Source organism: Oryctolagus cuniculus, chromosome 5 (genome assembly GCF_964237555.1).
Source record: "Oryctolagus cuniculus chromosome 5, mOryCun1.1, whole genome shotgun sequence".
NCBI classification, from domain to species: Eukaryota; Metazoa; Chordata; class Mammalia; order Lagomorpha; family Leporidae; genus Oryctolagus; species Oryctolagus cuniculus.
This window is the reverse complement of record NC_091436.1, coordinates 100,304,305-100,324,802: the sequence shown is the minus strand read 5'-3', so window position 1 is coordinate 100,324,802 and position 20,498 is coordinate 100,304,305. Positions and strand designations below refer to the sequence as shown.

The window sequence follows — 20,498 nt, the reverse complement described above, 5'->3', positions numbered from 1 at the left end:
ATAGTGCTACTTCCTAATCTACCCTCCCTCCTGCCCATGGTCCTACCTTTCCTCTCTTATTCCCTCTCTTAATGTTTACAATGATCTACTTTCAGTTTACTTTATAGTCATAAGAATAACCCTACACTAAGTAAAGAGTTCAACAGATAGAAGGAAAAAACACTGTTCCTCAACAGTAGAGACAAGGACTTTAAGCAATCATCGAATCTCAAGATGTCAATTTCACTCCTATGCATTACATAACCACGGATCAGAGAAAACATATGGTCTTTTTGGAACTGGCTTACTTCACTAAGTATAATGGTTTCCAGTTGCATCCATTTTGTTGCAAAAGACAGAATTTCATTCATTTTTTTATGGCTGAGTAGTATTACATACTATATATATATATATATATATATATGCATATATATATGCCATAATTTCTTTATCCAGTCTTCAGTTGATGGGTTGATTCCATATCTTAGCTATTGTGAATGGAACTACAATAAACATGGGAGTACAAATAACTCTTTCATTTGCTGATTTCATTTCCTTTGGGTAAATTCCCAGGAGTATGATCATTGGGTCATATGTTAAATCTATTTTCAGCTTTCTGTGGTATCTCCATGCTGTCTTCCACAAGGGCTGTACTAGTTTACATTCCCACCAACAGTGGATTAGAGTACCTTTTTCCTTACATCCTCACCAGCATTTCGTTGTTGTTGTTGTTGATTTCTGTATGAGAACCATTCTAAACGGGGAGATGAAACATCATTGAGGTTTTTTTTTTTAAGGATTAATTTTATTTTTTTGAAAGAGAAAGTTACAGAGAGTTATTTTTTTGAAAGAGAGAGAGAGACAGAGAGGTCTCCCATCTGCTGGTTCACTCCCCAAATGGCCACAACGGCTGGAGCTGAGCTGATCCGGAAGCAGGAGCCTCTTCCAGATCTCCCATGCGAGTGCAGGGGCCCAAGCACTTGGGCCATCTTCTACTGCTTTCCCAGGCCACAGCAGAGAGCTGAATTGGAAGAGGAGCAGCTGGAACACAACCAGTGCCCATGTGGGATACCGGCACTGTAGGCAGTGGCTTTACCCGCTACGCCACAGCACCAGCCCCTCTTCTAGTACTTTGATGGTAATAGATCATAGATTTAGAGCCTTGATCAATTTTGAGTTGATTTTTGTATAAGGTGTAGGGCAGGTATGTTAATGAAAAATAAAAAGTATGTGATGTGATACTATTGATATCTTCAGTAAGAGTAGTAACTGATTTCAAAGTTGTAGAAGGTGAAATTCACAAAATTCAACTGTAAATAATAATTTAATTTATATGTTAATGTTCTAAGGAGAGTCTTAAGTTCATTAACTGCTAATATCTAAGAATTTTAGTTGAAATAGCTAAATTTATAATTCATGAGGTAATTTTACATCTACTACCTGACTTATTTATATCCATTTAAAAATTTTTAATTATTTATTTGAAAGAGAAAAGTAGAAGGAGAGAGACAGATAGGCAGGGAGAGATCTTCCATCTGCTGGTTCACTCCCCAAATACCTGCAAAAGCTATGCTGTGCCATGTTAAAGCCTGGAGCCAGGAACTCCATTCAGGTCACCCACATGGGTGTTAAGGACCCAAGTGCTTGAGCTGCTTTCCAGGGTGCACATTAGCAGAATGCTGAGATGAGAAGCAGAGCAGGGACACAGACCCAAGCACTTCAGTATGGAATGTGGGCACTTGGTCAGCATCTTAACAGCCACTCCAACTACCAGGCCCAAACCTCTTCTTTTCAGAGTACTACGAAAGTAGAAGCAGCCATTGTAGGGCATCCTTTGGTATAATTTGTTATCAATTTGTGGAAGTAATTACCTGTTAGAAATCAAAAGTTTAAAAATAACTGCATTAAGTCAATATTGTGAGCTTAAAATATAGAGCTAGAAAAAATATTTTCAAATAAGAAGGTGGTTCATTTTATAATCAGATATTCAGTGACTAATACAAAAAAAAAAAAAAAAAAAAAGAGGCAGTTACATGGATATATTACCCAGACCACCATCGAGTTGTGTGTTGTATATCATCTGCCATTCCTCACCGAGGTTAGAGAAGGGTTTCCAACTCAGGAAATATAGTTGGTCACTGTGCTTCCATGATGCCTCTACTCCCTAACAGTCTGAAACAGCTCTCACAGAATAAGATGAGTGAAGCAAACAAGAAATAATACAGTGAGCAGAGTATCTTGATACCCCATAGAACTGCTGATTCTAGCTTTGTTCAATTTCTGCGCAGCTTATTCTTCATGTTACCATCACCTAATCAGCTTATTCATCTTTCTTCATAAATACCTTCATCGGTGTTGACTTTTACTACAAATACAGTAAAAATTAGGAGGCAATGTAATACAGGACTTTTTTCCCTCTGTAGTTGGAAGCAGTTAAACGAAAACTTCATTAAATTCAGAAACAACTCATCAGTTTTTTTTATCTTTATGGGAAAGGATAAGGTCAAATGGAACAGCAAGGGGAGGTAGGGCCAGGATAGGACTCAAGAAGGAAGTAAGTCAGGAATTGTGGTAACATTGCTGAAAGCCTTGCTGACTCTGAATCATTCTGAAGTATGGCTCTAACGATCATTCATTCAACTTCCAATTTAAAAAAAAAAAAAATCTGCAAAATGAAGTGCCCTGAAAGTCTTAACTCACCACTAACACGTGTAATCATAGTAAGTCAAGAGTCGGCTACTCTTGTTTGAGAGGCATCAAATTCTCTGATTCACAGCCATTTAGAACTTAAAAACATCTCAAGATAATCTTGGATTCCAGCTTACTTATTTAACAAAGTCATGAACACTGAGGCTCAGGAGAAAGGATGAAACCTATCTGTGGAGACCCAAACACATGATTTGAACAAAGGTATCACTTTGTTCCGATTCTTGTATCATTTAAGTGTTCCCAAGCTTGATTCAGAGGTCCTCACATAGCATTTAATCTACATACAATTAAAATAGCATGTTCTTTTCTTTCCTTTTTCCTTTGCACAAGTACTCTTCCCCCCACCCTTGTATTACATTGGAATAATTTAAAAAATTATGTTCAGATACATTACTTTGGCTCTTATTGTCTAAACTGATACCTTTATACTGCTTAAATAAAATTACTATAGCTTATAATCTCAATCATTAAATGTGAAATCAGAAATACTGTTGCTTTTAAAACTTGTAGGAATATGGTATGAGAAAAATTTAAAATAACAAATGAATAGCTTACTTTTTATTTTATATATACAGTAAAAGGTAAATATTCCTCACAATTTTAATTAACTTTTTAAAAAGATTTATTTTATTTACTTGAAAGAGTTACAGAGAGAGAAAGAGAGAGAGAGATAGAAAGTCTTCCATCTGCTGGTTCATTCCCCCAAAGACCGCAAAGGCCAGAGCTGAGCCTATCCATTGCCAGGAGCCAGGAGCTTAATCCAGGTATCCTCCCTGGGCCTTGTGACTTGGGCCATTTTCTGCTGCTTTCCCAGGTGCATTACCAGGGAGCTGGATCTGAATTGGAGCAGCCAGGACTCAAACTGGCACCATGTGGGATGCTGGCACTGCAGGAGGCGGCTTTACCCACTATGCCACAGAGCTAGCCCCACATTAGAATCTTTTGATAGTTTCCAGTAGCTATTTTTGTTCACTTAGACTTCCCTCATATATTTGAGAAATTAACCTTTTAAAATTTTTATTATTTAATATAAAGCATTTGATAATTTGTTTCAAATATCTATTTTTACTTTTATTGCTATACTCAGGTGCCAGTATTATCATTAATTTAATGTAGGTTGCATTTTGATGAAGCAATACACTTTAGCTGAAAATTCTAGTAAGTCAGAAATTAGTTCACCATTCTCAAAATATTTTAACCTGGCACCAGTAGAACTTGATTTTTTCAAGATAAAACAACTATCAGACAATTATAATTCCGGGGATGTTTTTTGAAACCTGGTGCCTCTTTCAAAAGATTGCAGGAACCTAACATCCATCCTGAGTAAGGAATTTACACTCACTTTGCTTTTTGAAAAAACACAAAATTGCTTGTTTGATATGCTTTCGTTTCATCAGTGACAGTACAGAGTTGCAAGCCTTAATGATGGAGTGAAATTCACAATCGAAGGGTGAATTCACAGTCATGCACATTTTAAAGAGTGCTTCTGTCACTGTAACCCAGGAACAGCAACCAAGATTGATGTCATGGGTTTGCTAGTATCCCTATAATGAGAGTTTCCTCTCATATAAAAGTCTTATTTCTCTACTGCATGGTCAGTATAAGCTCCTCTCAAGGATATTGTGTTCCCCAAAATATAGTTAATGCATTTCCATTAAAATGTTAAGTTGTTAAATAGAAAATTCAATGAATTATGCCTCATAAAAAGTCAAAATGATTAAAGTTTGAGCATATTTTTCAAAACTAAATGAAGTAGTAAAAAGATATAAAAATCTTTAATATATTTCAAATAACCAATGGGATGAAAATTATGATCTATATCAGAATGATTGTTCTTTATCCCAATATAGAAAAATGTGTTATGACAGTTTTTAAGATCCTTCCTTTGTCTCATTGCTGGAATAGTAAAAATCCATACACAGACACGTTGAGAAAGGGAGATTCCTTTAGTTGGAGAACTATTTCCTTGGGTGCTCACATATCTTTATGCTTTGTCTGTACTGCTTAATATGGCAATTACCAAATAAAGGGAAACATTTGTTCTGCTGTCAAACTAATACTAGAAAATCCCCTACATTTTGGCACAGTCCTTCGGCTTTTTGTTTTTAAAGAATTATTTATTTATTTGAAAGTCAGAACTAAAGAGAGAGGGAGTGGGAAAGAGAGAGAATCCATCCACTGGTTCACTCTCCAGATGACCACAACACCCAGAACTGAGCCAGGCAGAAGCCAGGAGCCAAGACTTTCATCCAGGACTCCCTCTGTGAGTGCATGGGCACAAACACTTGGGCTGTCTTCTGTTGTTTCTCCTGAGCCATTAGCAGAGAGAGCTGGATCAGAAGAGGAGCAGCCGGAATATGAACTGGTACCTACATGGGATGCCAGCATCGCAGGTGGGGGCTTAACCCACTGTGCCATGATGGTGGCCCCTGTCCTTCTGCTTTGAAATCAGCCCTTTTTGGGGTGAACAGCTACATTTTTTTAACAAATTTGAGACACAATATGATGTCCTGGAATAAGGAAAGTATGTAGGAATCTTTTAGAAAGAATAAAATCTAGACAGAAGCTCCCTGTATCATGAGTAGAATAGAAGATGAGTGAAGCAGGCAATAATGAAAATGAAAACAAGAAAAGAGAACTGATGTGCTGGGAAAAATGAATAATGTAATTTTATGTTTAAAGTATGTTCAAGTAATTCAATGAATTTCCCATCCAAGTGTTTAATTTTTGTGCTTAATTTATAATTTCATCTTCATATGCCATTTCTTACCAATTAGAATTTGGAAGATTTTAATATCAGAAATCATCTATTATGTTAACATTTGGGTTATTTTTAATTCCATGCCCTACTTCTACAAAGCTGCATTTTTGTTCTCTGGGGGCTCAGTGGACATGAACCTCACCATGTATGTCTCTTATTTCCATGATCTGATGACGGAGCTCACCCTTTCTTGTCTTTGATCTTTAGTATAACATACATAAAGATCAGTACAGAAGCTGTGATAACGTCTCTGCCAGATCATCAGATAGCGATGTCAGCGATGTGTCCGCCATATCCCGAACCAGCAGTGCCTCCCGCCTCAGCAGCACCAGCTTTATGTCAGAGCAGTCTGAGCGCCCCAGGGGTAGGATCAGGTGAGTTGGAAACACTTTTTATATCGACTCAATCTCTATATCCTAAGCATAAAGTGCAAGTCGCTTCTTGAATAGGCTTTCTAGAATACAGTTGAGGTCAAATAACAGATGTCTCATTAAAATAACTGGGTCATTTGAGCTGTCATCCCCTATGGGGTAGTGTCATCAGCAGAACACCTGAACTAGCAGACACAGCTGGAGCCGCAGTCGTCGTTTTAGCAGCTGCTCAGAGTCACACTGCAAGAGTTTCCTCGAACAAAATTAAATCCGCGGAGTAGCTTTAATTCCAGCGTCAGAAAAGCTTTGCCTGTAATTGGCTAGATAATAAATATTGCAAGCTTTTCAGAACAGTCTCTGTCGCAACTACTCGACAACATTAGTGTATTTTGAAAGCTACGCACATACACCTGTATACACGCATGCATGCATACGTTTGTGCATATTCATATGTATATGTATATATGCATGGTAGACAGTTTTGCTTTTGTTTTTGTACTAAAAAAGAAGAAAAAAAAAGCACCAGGTTATTTTTTCGCCTCAGGCTATACTTTCCCAGATCTTTAGTATCATAATGGGCTCTTTCCAGGGTAGAGTTTCATTGATGTGATAAAAAAAAAAGGTACATCTCTCATTCATATTATGTAACTGGTCAGATGAGTGTATCAAGTGTGTTTAAATTACAAATGGTACTCTTGTGTTCTTATAAGGCACATTCAAGGACATTTCTCAAAGTTCATGGAAAAATAGAATTAAAACCTAAGTGTTTATTTGGATACAAAAACAAATTGAAATTCATGAGTAGTTTCTTTTTTTATTTTGTGATGCGCATTTTCCGTGAACACTTAGAAGGCCCCTGGTACAAGTGAAAAGACCTCAGACTCTGAGAGCTGTCTAGAGTAAAGGATCTTTTGTATTTTCCTTAATTAGTTTTCAGAAAGAGCGGTATTTATAAAGGAATTTGGTGTTTGATGAGAGACTCTATAAATATAAATGTTGTAAAAATAAGAATAAATAGATTTATCATACTCCAAAATCCTAATATTATTGCATAATTTGATGATGTAAAATAAGCTGCATCTTAAAAATTCATTCTTCCTTGATATCCTTTCACATAGCTTGACTCCTGATGTAAATCGAAAGTATCTTTCTGTTATCTAACAGTTTTGTACTTCAATAATCAATCTACATAAGCAATTTCAGCTGATAAAAAATATTAATGGAAAATATTTTGTTTCTCATTCTTATATAATGTCCTTTAAAACTGAAGAAAGAATTAAAAGAGCTAAATAGAAGATAGCAATATTGAGCTACTCAGGATCAAGTGGTAAAAATTACTCTGGTTTCTTTTTATTGAGATATTAATAAGATTTTATTTGAAAGTCTATAGAATTTTGTGTAGAACATTGATAAATAGCATGTAACCAAGGAGCTTTTCACTTTTAATCACTAAAACCAATTTAGTTAGATAATTATAAAATCATAAAATTTGAACTATTTTTACTTTATATTTATTACAGAGTTATGTACCTTGAATCCTATGCTATAAAATATTACTAATTAATAGAATTTATATGACTAATCAATTTCAAAGGGTAAATTGTGGGTCCATTTTCATTCTCTTGAAATTTGAGAGAATGTGAATCTATAAAAAAATATCTTCAGGATAAATTGGGATGAATAATTTTGAAGGAGGAAAACAATGAACAGAGGAACCTAAGGAAGCTCAACAACAAAAGTGATTTTATCTGAATAGAATGGGGGAATCTTCATGTTACTACTTTGGAGCTAGCATTACTTTGTAGGGAAAATGTTACAAAAAACCAATTCTGATTTTAACTATGTCATAGCAAGAGGCAAAACATAGTGGATTTCTTCCTTTCTTGATTCCTAGGATTCTTCTTGACTTAAAATATTAGGGACAGGAGTAGACTTAAAATGGTACAAATAAATTCCATAAGGATAAATCAGTTTTCTCTAGGCATTTCTATGTTTTAAGCTTTTCCCCCCTTCTCTGGAGATGAAATACATACGGTCTCAGAGTTTATTTTATGTAAGTGGATTATGTACATTAGGCTGTAAAGATAATAGTTAAAGAAGTTTTCCCTTAAGCTAACATGGAGATCTTACTTTCTTGTAATCTTGGGTTTTTTTTACATTACTGAGTATCCATATGTGGTATATATTTGACCTTCTTAAAATAATTAGAAGGAATAGAAAGAGAAAAAAGGGAGACAGAGGAGTGGACAAGGCTTCTTACACAGGCAAATTCTTCCATGTATGTTCTTTTTGTGTACTCTCATAGGTGCACATGCATAGCTGTATACCTACCAAACCACACACACACACACAGAGCACAGAGATGTTTTGCTTCTACCTCCTGCCATCAATCTTGTGATAAATTCCTGAGAAAGAATGGTTTCCAATGAGGAGTTGGGGAACAGAACAAAGTGTGTCTAACGGATAGGGAGCAGCGGCTGCAGGCTGTTCAGCTGTAAATGCTCCCCATCTCATAGGTAATACTGTGAAGTATAGTTGGCTACAGTATGTTACTGCTTATTGATTCTTGATATTTTTCAGTAACTAACTTCTGCATAGGTTTGATACTGCTATTTATTCAAGTTTATGGTTAAAATTAAACAAGACTGATTCCTGTTAGGCTATATTTATAGCTCACAATAAGTAGTAGTAAGCTGTCTTGACTTTGTATCATGTATAAAGACTTCATTATTACCTAAAATTCCATTAAAATAATAATACTTAGGCTGCGTACTAAAAAAGATTATAATCCATTTAAAGTTTGAACTTTTTCTTTATATTCAAGTTCCCCAAGCATATCTTTCCTCAAATTGTTCCGTCACACAAGATATGTTTCATTATACATTGAAGTATATGAACTTTATTTTGGAAGTCAAAGGGATTTAGAAGACATGAAAGCCTTCCCCAAAGTCAGTGTTAATGTATTAGGAGTCAGCTAAGTACCAAGTATTCTTAGGAAGTACTGTGGAAAGAGTATGTATGAGGTGATCCTAACCTTATTATTTAGAATCATAGTATGCAGTCACTTAAAATATCAGTGTTTTCCACACTCTGCATATTACATTTTCCTCTAATGATTCACAGAACTTATTTTTTGGCTTAAAGATTTTGAGAAGCTCTTTCATGAAGCGTTTTTTTCTTTGTTTATTCCAGCATATAACGAATTTATTTGGTTTTGGAATATTTTTTTCCATAGGAAAATCTGTTAATATTTTTGTGGGGTTCTTGAGCACATTTGGAAAAATCTCTTCTAGATAATCATCGCTCTTCTGTCTAAAAGACGAAAAGCCTTAAAATTCAGTTCAGAAAGCCTATTTGGGGACATGTGTAGTTTAAATAATATAAAACGCATGGCTAGTCATTCTCTGCATAAGACTTTCAAACACTATGGGAGATTCTTGGGCCATATATTGAATATTTTGAATATTTTCTGTTTCAGCTAATGATAATAAGACACACAACTCATCCACCCAGGGCTGCACTGACAACAGACCGTCCTGTGTGTATTGAAAAAGGGCTTCCCTTCCTCCCTGTGCATTCACCCATGGCAGCCTATTCAACATGCAGGGGTTCAGACATTTTCCCCTGTGGATTGACTCAGTAATTATTCAGAATGTTCTAAAATTTATGTCATGTTTTCAAAGTGTAAGTACAAACATAGAAGGAAGCTATAGCAGGAAAAAATAAACTATAATATTTAAATTGGGGTAAATAAATTTATGTAGATATAATGAATTAAAAGTTATACTAAAATTGGTTGTCATAGATTAAAAATTATTCAGAAACTTAAGGATAATTCTACAATATAAAGTCAGAAATGCTGCAAAATAGGGGGTTGGCATTGCGACACAGCAGGTTAAGATACCACTTGCAATGCTGGCAGCCCACATCTGACTGCATGTTCAAGTCCTGGCTGCTCTGCTTCTGATCCAGCCTCCTGCATTAACATGGGAAGGCAGCAGAAGATGGCTCATATTCTTGGCCCCCTGGTACCTATATGGGAAACCACGATGGAGTTCCTGGTTCCTAGATTCAGCTTCCCCCAGACTTGCTGTTACAGAGTGTTATATATTAATGTTAGCTGTCACAAAACACACCGGACACCGGAGTAAGGGAAAGGGTTTATTGGGGAACACCCTACAGACTGGAGTGAAGGGGCGGCGAAGGAAAAAGAGAGAAAGAGAGAATAAGAGAGAGACAGAGAGGAGAGGAGCTAAGAGAGAGGAGAGAGCAGAGAGGAGAGAGAAGAGAGACGAGAGGAGGAAAGAAGCCAAGAGAGCGCAGGAGAGAAGGACCAAGAGAGCAGAACCAAGAGAGAAGAGATGGAAGTCCTAACATCTGTTAGGGGAAACTGGGTGGACAATAGCTCTGGCTGCTTCCTGCTGAAAAGGAGCAATTTTGGGAATGGGAGTCAAGACAGGTTTGCAGCAGGAGGTGGCTTCTCCAGGGGGATGCAGTGCGAGTCTTGCAGAAACTGCTTCCATGGGAGGTTTCATGGGCATGGCCACCTAGAATTTTACTTTTTAATTCAGGAGAAAACAAATCTAACAAGCAGTTTAAACTCATAGGATCTAAAATCACAGGTTCTAAAACCAAGGAGAGTCATTCTAAGAGCAAGTTTTTTTTTTGTTTTTTGTTTGTTTATTTGTTTTTGTTTTTTGAGAGGCAAATACAGACTGACAGAAAGGGCTTGAAAATAATCAGGTGGGCTTAAGGCCTTGTCAGTTATGAGGCTCAGACCTATCTATCTCTTTACATGTGGTACATCGTAAGGGAGGCATCCTGTTGACTTCCATTACCTAGCTGGCCTGGGAGGAGAGCTGGCTTGAAGAGAAGGTAGGTGGCATTTTTAAAAGGAAAACATTAATTAGTTAATAGACAGTCCTGCCTGCAATGTTGTTGACCCTACTTGGCCATCCCCTCGGCAGCAGGGGTTACTTTGAAGCTGGGGCAAGTGAAGGGCTTGGCTTTTTAGCTTAGAGCAAACAAGGCCTGTGGCTCTGACATGGAGCCCTCCGACACCAGGGCAGGTCCGTTTTCAATGACCCAACTCTTGGTTGGCATAGCTGCCAAGGCTCTTCATAGGCTGACTTCCGCTGAAGCCTGGCTTTCCACATTGAAAACCAGTGCAGTGGACTGGCCTATTGGGTCTTCTTGATGGCTGATCACTGTGTAAAGCAGCCATTAATTGGCCTGTCACCTATCTTTGTACTGCTTCTTCAGCCAAGCTTCCTCTTCCTCCTGTTTTTGTTAATGGAGACCAAAAGAAGCTATTAAGAGAATGCAAGTCAAGAGGGTGCTCTTGGTATCAGAAATGACCCCCTAAAATATATATCAAAATGTAGCCCCTAAAGTTCCCCAGATATCCTATCTGGGGTGTCACATATGCTATCGAAATTTGGGGTGTCATATGATATCACCATATGCTTATTAATAAATCCTAATATTTAGAGAAGAATTCTAAATACCGGCATAAATAAATGAGACAGCATGGTATATTTTAAGCTTATATTTAGTGAGAAAGATGCATAGCAGAGTGAGAGCTTTATCTAAGAGAGAGAGGTAAACTAGGTTCATACCGAGCACCAGGGACCAGCTGTGTGGAAGACAATCTAGGCCAGGAAGCCTAGGGTGGGTGGCCTGAAGGCCACGTGCCCTAGGGGCATAGAGCTACATCCAGGCCCCTCCTGGCAAGAGGCCAGGAAACAGAAGAGAAGGCAGGACACACCATGTCCTAGGCTTTTAACCCACTTCCAAAGGGGAGTGGTTAATCAACCTGATTGGCTGGTGGTCACCCAGGTGTGGCCAGGTAGGGGGATGAGGTCACACAGAGGCGTGGCAAGGTATCAGGTAGGGCGTAAAGTCACACAGGGGCGTGGCGAAGGTGTGGTTTCCAGCTCACAAACCTAATCGATTTTAACCTGTATGCCTGCCTACTTCACTCTGACCCTAATCTTTGGTGGTCTAAACTAGAAATTTGTAGTCACAGACAAGATCTGAGTGGTTTTTTCTTTGAGGTAGACAATGCTCATGAGGAAAGCTATGTCAAAAATGATGGCTACCTTATTTATTAAATTTTAAGTCATTATAAAACTTTCCCTTTGTTGTAACATTTATTTTTGCAAAGTTGGCTTTCTATAGCTAGATGAATTGTAGAAACAAACTTAAAAAGCAAATTTCACACAAATTGTTTTTGGTCTCATTTTTTAGCCCCTTATGAGAGAATATTATCATTATTATAAAAGCAATTATTGTTATCTTCTGAATTCATAATTTGAAGGCAATAAAAGGTTTTATAGGACAATTTATATTTTATTTAAAATAGTAACCTTGTAACTACTTGATTTACTAAAATTTGGCATTTACTGTCAGTAGACCAAATAATCACTAAGTGTGTACTCAGACTGAAGGAAATTTTCTTATATTTATTTGGGGATTTAAATACAAATAGGTAAAGTTTTTATATTTTTTTTATATTTAGATTAATACTTCTGAAATATCAAACCTGATATTTAGTTATGTTAGAATATGGTATAGAAAATAATTTCAGATACCCCCTATTTCACAATAATTCTGCAGTTCAGTAAGGAATCACAGAATTTAATATGTTGTGAAAGCATATGAAAAGTGCTTAACTGCAAGATAGTTTATTAATCTAATAGTTCACATAAAATGTAATCAAAATCAGTTACAACTACTGAAATAAAATATCAAAAGTGATGAAGATATACTGTTGTTTTATTTTAGCTATCCATATGTAATCGTGAATGCTTGCTTGTTGTACTTTGGAAAATCTGAAATAAACAAAAGTACTAAAGAGAAAAAGAAAGGATATGTGGAGGAAATTAGGTGATAATTAAAGAATGAATTTCAGCACAGGGTAACATGATGAATAAAGAATCTCTGAGGATAACGTGACCTTCTAGTATATCCCTTTGTGGCATCTTAGTTTTGCTACTTTAAGGCTGAGGAGGCATCACTACTACTATTCCTTATGAGTAGAGTAAACCTGTGAAGAGATGGAACTAGTGTGCCCCATGCCCTTTAAAGAGACTCTATTTTTCTGGGTCAATAGATTAATAAATCCCTTTATCATTGCTTTTTAATATATCGTATGATTGAATCAGGTCATGGTGCCATATATCTAAATTATACAATATGCTATCTGTTTCAGCAATGAATATAGGTAACACGGCAATCTTGAAAAGAGCCAGTTAACAAGACCTCTTGGAACAGATGAGTACCTTTTCCTGATTAGGTTATACCTTATAAACCTTTTGGGACTGCAGCTTAAAGTGTAGCAACACTAGTACAGTTTGAAACAGCTAGCTACAGTGTACTTTTCTTTTACATTTGTTCTTGGCCAGTTTATTATAGATTTACCAACGTATATTTAGTTAACCTCTAAAGTGTCAGTGGTGTATAAGACAAATGCATACCATAGAATAGATGATGACAATGGTCAGTTATAATGAAGTTTTTAAATTTTAATGCAAACCAGGAACATTCTATCAAGATGAGATTATTTACAGTAATAATGATTTGTAGGTAGCTCTTAAAGATGAATTCTGCCTTTGGGGCAAAAAGAACTGTACATTTACTCTTAATGGAATTTAAATTTTTTAATTTATTTTATTTGAAAGGCAAGGACACAGAAAGACAGGCAGAAGTCTCCCATCCTCTGGTTAACTCCCCCAAATGCCTACAGTAGCTGGGAAACTGGGAGTCAGTGGGCTCCATCCACGTTTCCCACTGAGATGGCAGAGACCCATCATCTTGAGCCATCATCTGCTGCCTCTCAGGGTGCAGGTTAGCAGAAAACTGGGGTTCGAAACAGAGCTGGAACTCAAACCCAGACACACTAATACGGGATGCAGGCATCCCAAGTGGCATCTCAACTTGCTAGACCAAACACGCACCCCTGTTCATGAAACTTTAAAAAATGTTCTAAAATTATTTGTAGGAATCAACTTCCCTGTAGCATTATTTCCTTAGCTGGATTTAGATTGTTCTTTAGATTGTTTTGAGGTCTTCTCAAACCAGTCATCCTGCTGTTTTATGGCTAATACAGCATTGAACATCTTTAATATAGTTGGTCTGTGTGGCAGTTACAGCAAATCAAGACAAAGAAGTCAAGTAGCAGCCTTTAAGGGAGTCTTATGTGCTGTGAAAATGGCATTTATAATTACTATATACTCAAGTGCTGATTATAAACCTAGCACTGTTAGATCAATTGGAAGCTCATTGTTTTAATGGTCCTCAGGCATGAACTCTGGCTATGAATGTTAAATACGTATTACTTGGGCAGAAATTAGGCTAATCCTTAGAGTGGATAGAATATCCTTTCAGTCTGAAATAATACTTGCCAAATTTCACTAATATCAAGTATTATTTTCATATTATTATCCTAGCTATATATTACCTATATTATTATATTTTACTTATATTAAATATACTGCAGTTTATTAAGCTGAAAGTTGGTTTGTATTTTTTCACTGTTTACCTTATTTACTATAATACCTTTTTACTATTCACCCACATTATATAATTATTAATAATCTTATTTTATGAGAATATGTATAAACAGGAAGCAGTCTTATGCATTACATGGCCATAAACAATAGAATCATAATGGAGAGCATGCCAGCTCAGTTCCAAAACCCTTTCTTCCATTTAACCCATACCTTATTTTGTAATTTTTAGTGCAGTATGTAACATGTATGACTGGAACAAATGATTATAAATTCTCAAGTATCTATTTCCAAGCTTAAAGAGTCAAATATTATAATTGGATCCCTTTGACCTTTCCAACCCCATTCTATTTCCTACTGATCTGAATACATCCCTGGTCAAGTCTGTACAGACCCTAAATCTGCTTCTGGCGTACATTTCAGGATTCTGATGTCTATTGCTGTACCAGTACTACTCTATCATAAATTAATATAACATTGATGTAACTCTGAATACCTTTATAAGACAGTTATCTTCATCTCATTCTTACTCCATATCAGGAATGTTACAGCTATTTTTGTCCTTCATGCTGATATATTAATTTTAGAATAAATTCATTAAGTTCTACAAAATAAACCTTTACTATGTTAAATATATAAACTTAGTTGAGAAGAATTAGAATCTTGGGAAAATTGAAACTTGCAACATTGTATCTGTCCATTATCTTTGGTAGCTGTCAGTGAAGCTTTAAAGTGTTCTTTATAAAGTTTATTTATGACTCGCTATTGTTATAGTAACACATACCATCTATTTTTGATGGTGTCATGAGTAGTATCTTCTTTGTTGCTCTATTATAGGAATAGTATCTTCTGTTGCTCTTCTATAGGGATAAAATCCATTTTTTAATTTTTTCTAATATATCATTTAGATCTAAAACTTTGTCAAGAATTTTTTATTTGACAGGCAGAGCATCAGAGAGAGAGAAAAAGAGAGATATCTTCTGTCTCACTAGTTCACCTCCCAAATGGCCTAAATGTCTGGGATAGCACCAGTAGCCAGGAACTCCACCCTGGTCTCTCATGTGGATGGCCACTTGGGCCATCCTCTACTTCCCAGCCCCATGAGCAGGGAGCTAGATAGAAGTAGAGCAGCCAGAACTCTGGTGCTCCACTATGGGATGCCAGCTTTGTAAGCAGCAGCTTAACACTGTGCCACAACACCAGCCCTAGATCTAATTATTTTTCATGAAAAATTACTTTATTGTTATCTCACCAATTTTGATTTGTAATATGTTCATTTTGTGTGATTTTTAAGTATGTTTAAACTTCACATTTTCTTTTTTATCCATTTATTATTTAGAAGAGTAAATTTCAAAAGATATGCATGTGTTTGAAAATTTTTGTTATTTATTTCTAAATCAGTTGCCTTAATGGCATTATATTCAGAGTGTGGTTTGATAGTAATTGTTTCTGAAGTGTGATTGAGGACTTAATTGGTCACTTTTGTAAATATTCCTCATTTGCGTAGGAAGAAGATAATCTCTAAATTTCAGATGTTCAGTTATGTATATATCCGATACATGAAGCTTGTTATCCATACTACTCTGAACTTCTGTTGCTTTATTAGTCTTTTGCCTATTTGATAATGACTCAGATTATACAGGTAAAATCTCTCTGATGAGGATGTGTCACTTTCTTTATTTTCTCCACTTTTTTTGTGTGTGTATATGAGACTGATTAGGTTGAAGTTCAAAATTCTTTTATCTTCCTGGTGATTTAAGCTTTTTATCACAACCAGTAAATTATTTGCAGAAATAATATGTTTTACATTGAAGTCAATCTTGTTTTGTAAGAGAATATGAGCTTTTAAAATTTAGTGTTTATATTAGTGTTTACATACTTTTACATCAGACTTTCTGTGACCACACAAGAGAACTTTAAGAAAGTAGAAGTAATAATAAGTTTATTGTGGTTTAGAAAAAAAATTTGAAATCCATGCTGTCTTCAAAAAATGTGTGAACTATGTACATTGTTGAAAAAATCGATGCATGAATTTCAAAAATTTTGCACCAAGATAACCTTATTTTGAAATCCCATTTTCCATGAACTTTTTGAAGTTTCCTCATATGTGATAGTTTTATCTCTTTAAACAGTATACAACTTGATTTAATTTTTTCATCCTCTCTATTCTTGTCATTTAATTGTCCAGCTTACCTATTTGCTTTTGTCTTGGAATCATTTCTACTCTCTTATTTATACTTTCTATTTTCCTTTGTTATTTTTTCTTCTTTCCTGATTTTTTATAGTGTTTCTTCTTCTTTTTTTAAATGTTATTATTTATTTGAATGTCAGAACTACAGAGAGGGAAGGGGAAAGGGAGGGAGAGAGAGACAAGGAAAGAGATCTTCTATCTGCTGGTTCACTCCTAAGCCAGGCCAAAGCCAGGAACCAGGAGCTTCAACCAGGTCTCCCTTTGTGGGTACAGAGGCCCAAGCATGTGAGCCATTTTCTGCTGCCTTCCCAGGCACATTAAAAGGGAGCTGGATCAGAAGCAGATCAGCTGGGACTTGAGCTGGTGCCCATATGGGATGTGGGCAGTCTAGGCTGCAGCTTTACCCACTACACTACAGTGCCTGCCCCTTCTGATTGTTTTGAATTGAGTTATTATTATTTCATTTACCCTCATGATTGCTCTGGAAATTATACTATTTCTCTGATTTTTAATTGCTGATTTAGTGTGTCAAATATAAATGCTTAGTACAGGAGCAAAGTTAATAATAATTACCTCTACTCCCTCCTAGGGAAAAATAAAATATCACCATACAATTTAGCTCCTCTGCTGTTCATCCGCTTGAATACATTTGTGTCTAGTGTTTTAATTATGGATTGGTTTCTTTCCTCCATTATTGTATATTGATTTTCTTTCAAGTACTTTACATTGAGCACACTTTTTTTTTTTTTCATTTCTTTGCCAACAATTTCTGTGATTTGCATACCTTCATTCTAGGCTCTCCTTCTTCCAGAAAAACATTGACTAGAAATGCCACCAGTGAGGATTCATTAGGGCAACAAGACATGTGATTTTCCTTGTTGTCCTTGAAGAATAGGCTTGCGCAGGGACTTCAGTTGTAACGCGTTTCTGAGCCTGAACCTAAGACTCCAAAATTTTCATCTGCAAAGCTTCCAATTCATCCATCTTCTTACCAGTCTTGTTTCAGTTCTCTCTTGGTCTTTTGGTTAGGAGGATATACCTTTCTTTGTCGTGAGTTCATGTCTGCATTTAAATGCGTATTTGTTATGCTTTCTCGTCATCGTTTCTAGATATTTGAGCATAAGATGATTTTTTTCAGAATATAACATGGCCCTTCAGGGTGTATCCTAAGCAAACTGGAAGATGGTGGGGAACAGCAGAGAGAGTCATATCTTGAACTGGAAGTTACATTTAATATGCTTCAGAAATCATAATTAGGTATAGAAGGAGAAGATGAGGGAGGCCGAAGACCTGAGTAGTCTCAGGACAGAAGTGAGCTGCTGCAGACCCTGGCCCATTTGAGTTGTGAGCAGGTTAGAAGCTAGCAAATGGAGGACTAACATGAGGAGTTAAAGGCAGATACAGATTCTGGGGACTCACAGGACATTAGGATTTGAGGAGGAAAGAAAGGAGAGGGCCTGCGATGACAGAGGTGGGTACTAATCATTTGTAAGGAACATCCTGTGATCAGATTCCACACTAGGACGGATGAAGGCTGCCCACTGCCCTGGGAGACGGCTTTTGATGCACACACTGATCTTTGGTGCACTCAGTGATACCTCACTACTGTTGCTAACCAACATGGGGAGGTCAAGCAAGGACACAGCTTCTGCACACCTTGATTTATGCTTCTGTGCAGTCACACCTCATTCATTCACTCACCAGTCACTTATCGAGTGCCTGCTATTTTAAGTATTTAGTACTATCTGAGTTGAGTCTCCAGGAGTTCAAATTTATTAGAGTGGAAATTTTCATATTTATTCATGTGGCATATAGGTGTCTAATGAACTTTATTCTCTCTGAATGTTACCCTATAGACAGGTGTTGAAAAGCCATCAATGGAGTAGAAAAAAAGTTTAGGTTGTAGTACTCCAACAGTTTAAACCAAATTAGCTTTGTATTTCAAAGGTCTATAAAATGGTTTATTTTTGAAAAGGGAGTACGCTGCTTTACAAACATACTGTACACCAAAATATGTGGCACAATAAATTTTAGAGCTATGCCTTTCAGGGAAAAAAGTAAATTATGAGATCAAGTTCTAGAGTTTTGTTTTTTTTTTTTTTTTTTTTTTTTGAAAGGCAGAGTTACAGAGGCAGAGAGAGAGACAGAGAGAGAGAAAAAGGGAGGTCTTTCATCCACTGGTTCACATCCCAGATGGCTGCAATGGCTGGAGCTGGGTCAGTCTAAAGCCAGGAACCTGGAGCTTCTTTCAGGTCTCCCACACAGGTGCAGGGACCCAAGGACTTGGGCCATCCTCTGCTGCTTTCCCAGGCCATAGCAGAGAGCTGATCGGAAGTGGGTCAGCCCAGGCTTGAACCGGCTCCCATATGGATTGCTGGCACTGAAGGCAGTGGCTTTACCCTCCGTGCCTAGTGCCGGCCCCAAGTTATTGATTTTCTAACCATGTTTTTACTCAGTACCACAGTTTAGATAAAGGATTATAAAATATGTACAGTCATTATGGTACACCAAGAAACAACTTTAATTTCAAAGAAAAAGAAAATTAGCATACTGAGTGTCATTGATATGGACTCATCTGTTTTCCCACTTGTAAATTGTATTTATTAATTACACCCTTGGGGCATGAGATTGATTAAATACTTTTATTGCTTTCTAGAATATGAGCTTTACACTGTATGTTGTGGGTGGATTGTGCAGAGCAACATATATATTTGAAAGGCAGAACAACAGAGAGGAGGAGACACAGAGATGCAAATGACTGCCAACAGCTGGAGCTAGGCCAAACTGAAGCCAGGAATTCCATCTGTGTCTCCCAAGTGGGTGGCAAGGACTCAGGCACTTGAATCAAGACAAGGCTCCTGGCACATTAGCAGGGAGCTGGATTAGAAACGGAGTAACTAGTACTTGAACCTACACTCTGATATGAGATGAAGACGTCCCAAGGATAGCTTATCTTGCAGCACCGCTGCCTGCCCCTAGAGGAATATATTTTATTTGTAAATTCCTTCCTTCAGCTTTCACTGTTAAGACTTTATACCACTCTTGGTAACTGTTAAATTTAAAGCAATATGGTAAAAACCTGAAGTAGTTTTCAGTGTTTCATATTTAGAGAACCATCATTTTTTTAACTTTCATTTAATAAATATGAATTTCCAAAGTACAGTTTATGGATTACAGTGGCCCCCCCATAATCTCCCCCCCACCCGCAACCCTCCCATCTCCTTTTCCCTCTCCCATTCCATTCCCATCAAGATTCATTTTCAATTATCTTTATATACAGAAGATCAATTTAGTATAAATTAAGTAACTTTCAACAGTTTGCACCCACATCAAAACACAAAGTGAAAAATACTGTTTGAGTACTAATTATAGCATTAATTCACATTGTACAACACATTAAGGACAGAGATCCTACATGAGGAATAAGTGCAGTGACTCCTGTTGTTGACTTAGCAAATTGACACTCTTGTTTATGGCATCAGTAATCACCCTAGGCTCTTGTCATGAGTTGCCAAGGCTATGGAAGCATTTTGAGTTCGGCCACTCTGATCTTATTTAAACGAGGTCATAGTCAAAGTGGAAGTTCTCTCCTCCCTTCAGAGAAAGGTACCTCCTTCTTTGATGGCCCATTCTTTCCACCAGGATCTCACTCGCAGAGATCTTTCATTTAGGTTTTTTTGTTTTGTTTTGTTTTGTTTTTGTTGTTGTTGTTGTTGTTTTTGTTTTTGCCAGAGTGTCTTGGCTTTCCATGCCAAAAATACTCTCATGGGCTCTTCAGCCGGATCCGAATGCCTTAAGGGCTGATTCTGAGGCCAGAGTGCTATTTAGGGCATCTGCCATTCTATGAGCCTGCTGTGTATCCCACTTCCCATGTTGGATCATTCTCTCCTTCTTAATTCTATCAGATAGTATTAGCAGACACTAGTCTTCTTTATGTGATCTCTTTGACTCTTAATCCTATCATTATGATCAATTGT

The 20,498-nt window shown here is 36.8% G+C and overlaps 1 protein-coding gene across 49 annotated transcripts in view; it reads left to right on the top strand.

Moving 5' to 3' along the window:
• Positions 1-20,498, top strand: part of RIMS1 (regulating synaptic membrane exocytosis 1) — a 537,571-nt gene that overhangs the window by 428,115 nt on the left and 88,958 nt on the right. For 39 of the 49 annotated variants that reach the window (XM_051854559.2, XM_051854558.2, XM_051854581.2 and 36 more), the window contains one exon: positions 5,657-5,823. The exons of the other annotated variants lie outside the window; for them this stretch is intronic. In XM_051854559.2, the coding sequence (XP_051710519.2) occupies positions 5,657-5,823 (167 nt within the window). The remainder of the gene's footprint in view (positions 1-5,656; positions 5,824-20,498) is intronic. 49 annotated transcript variants of the gene reach the window in all.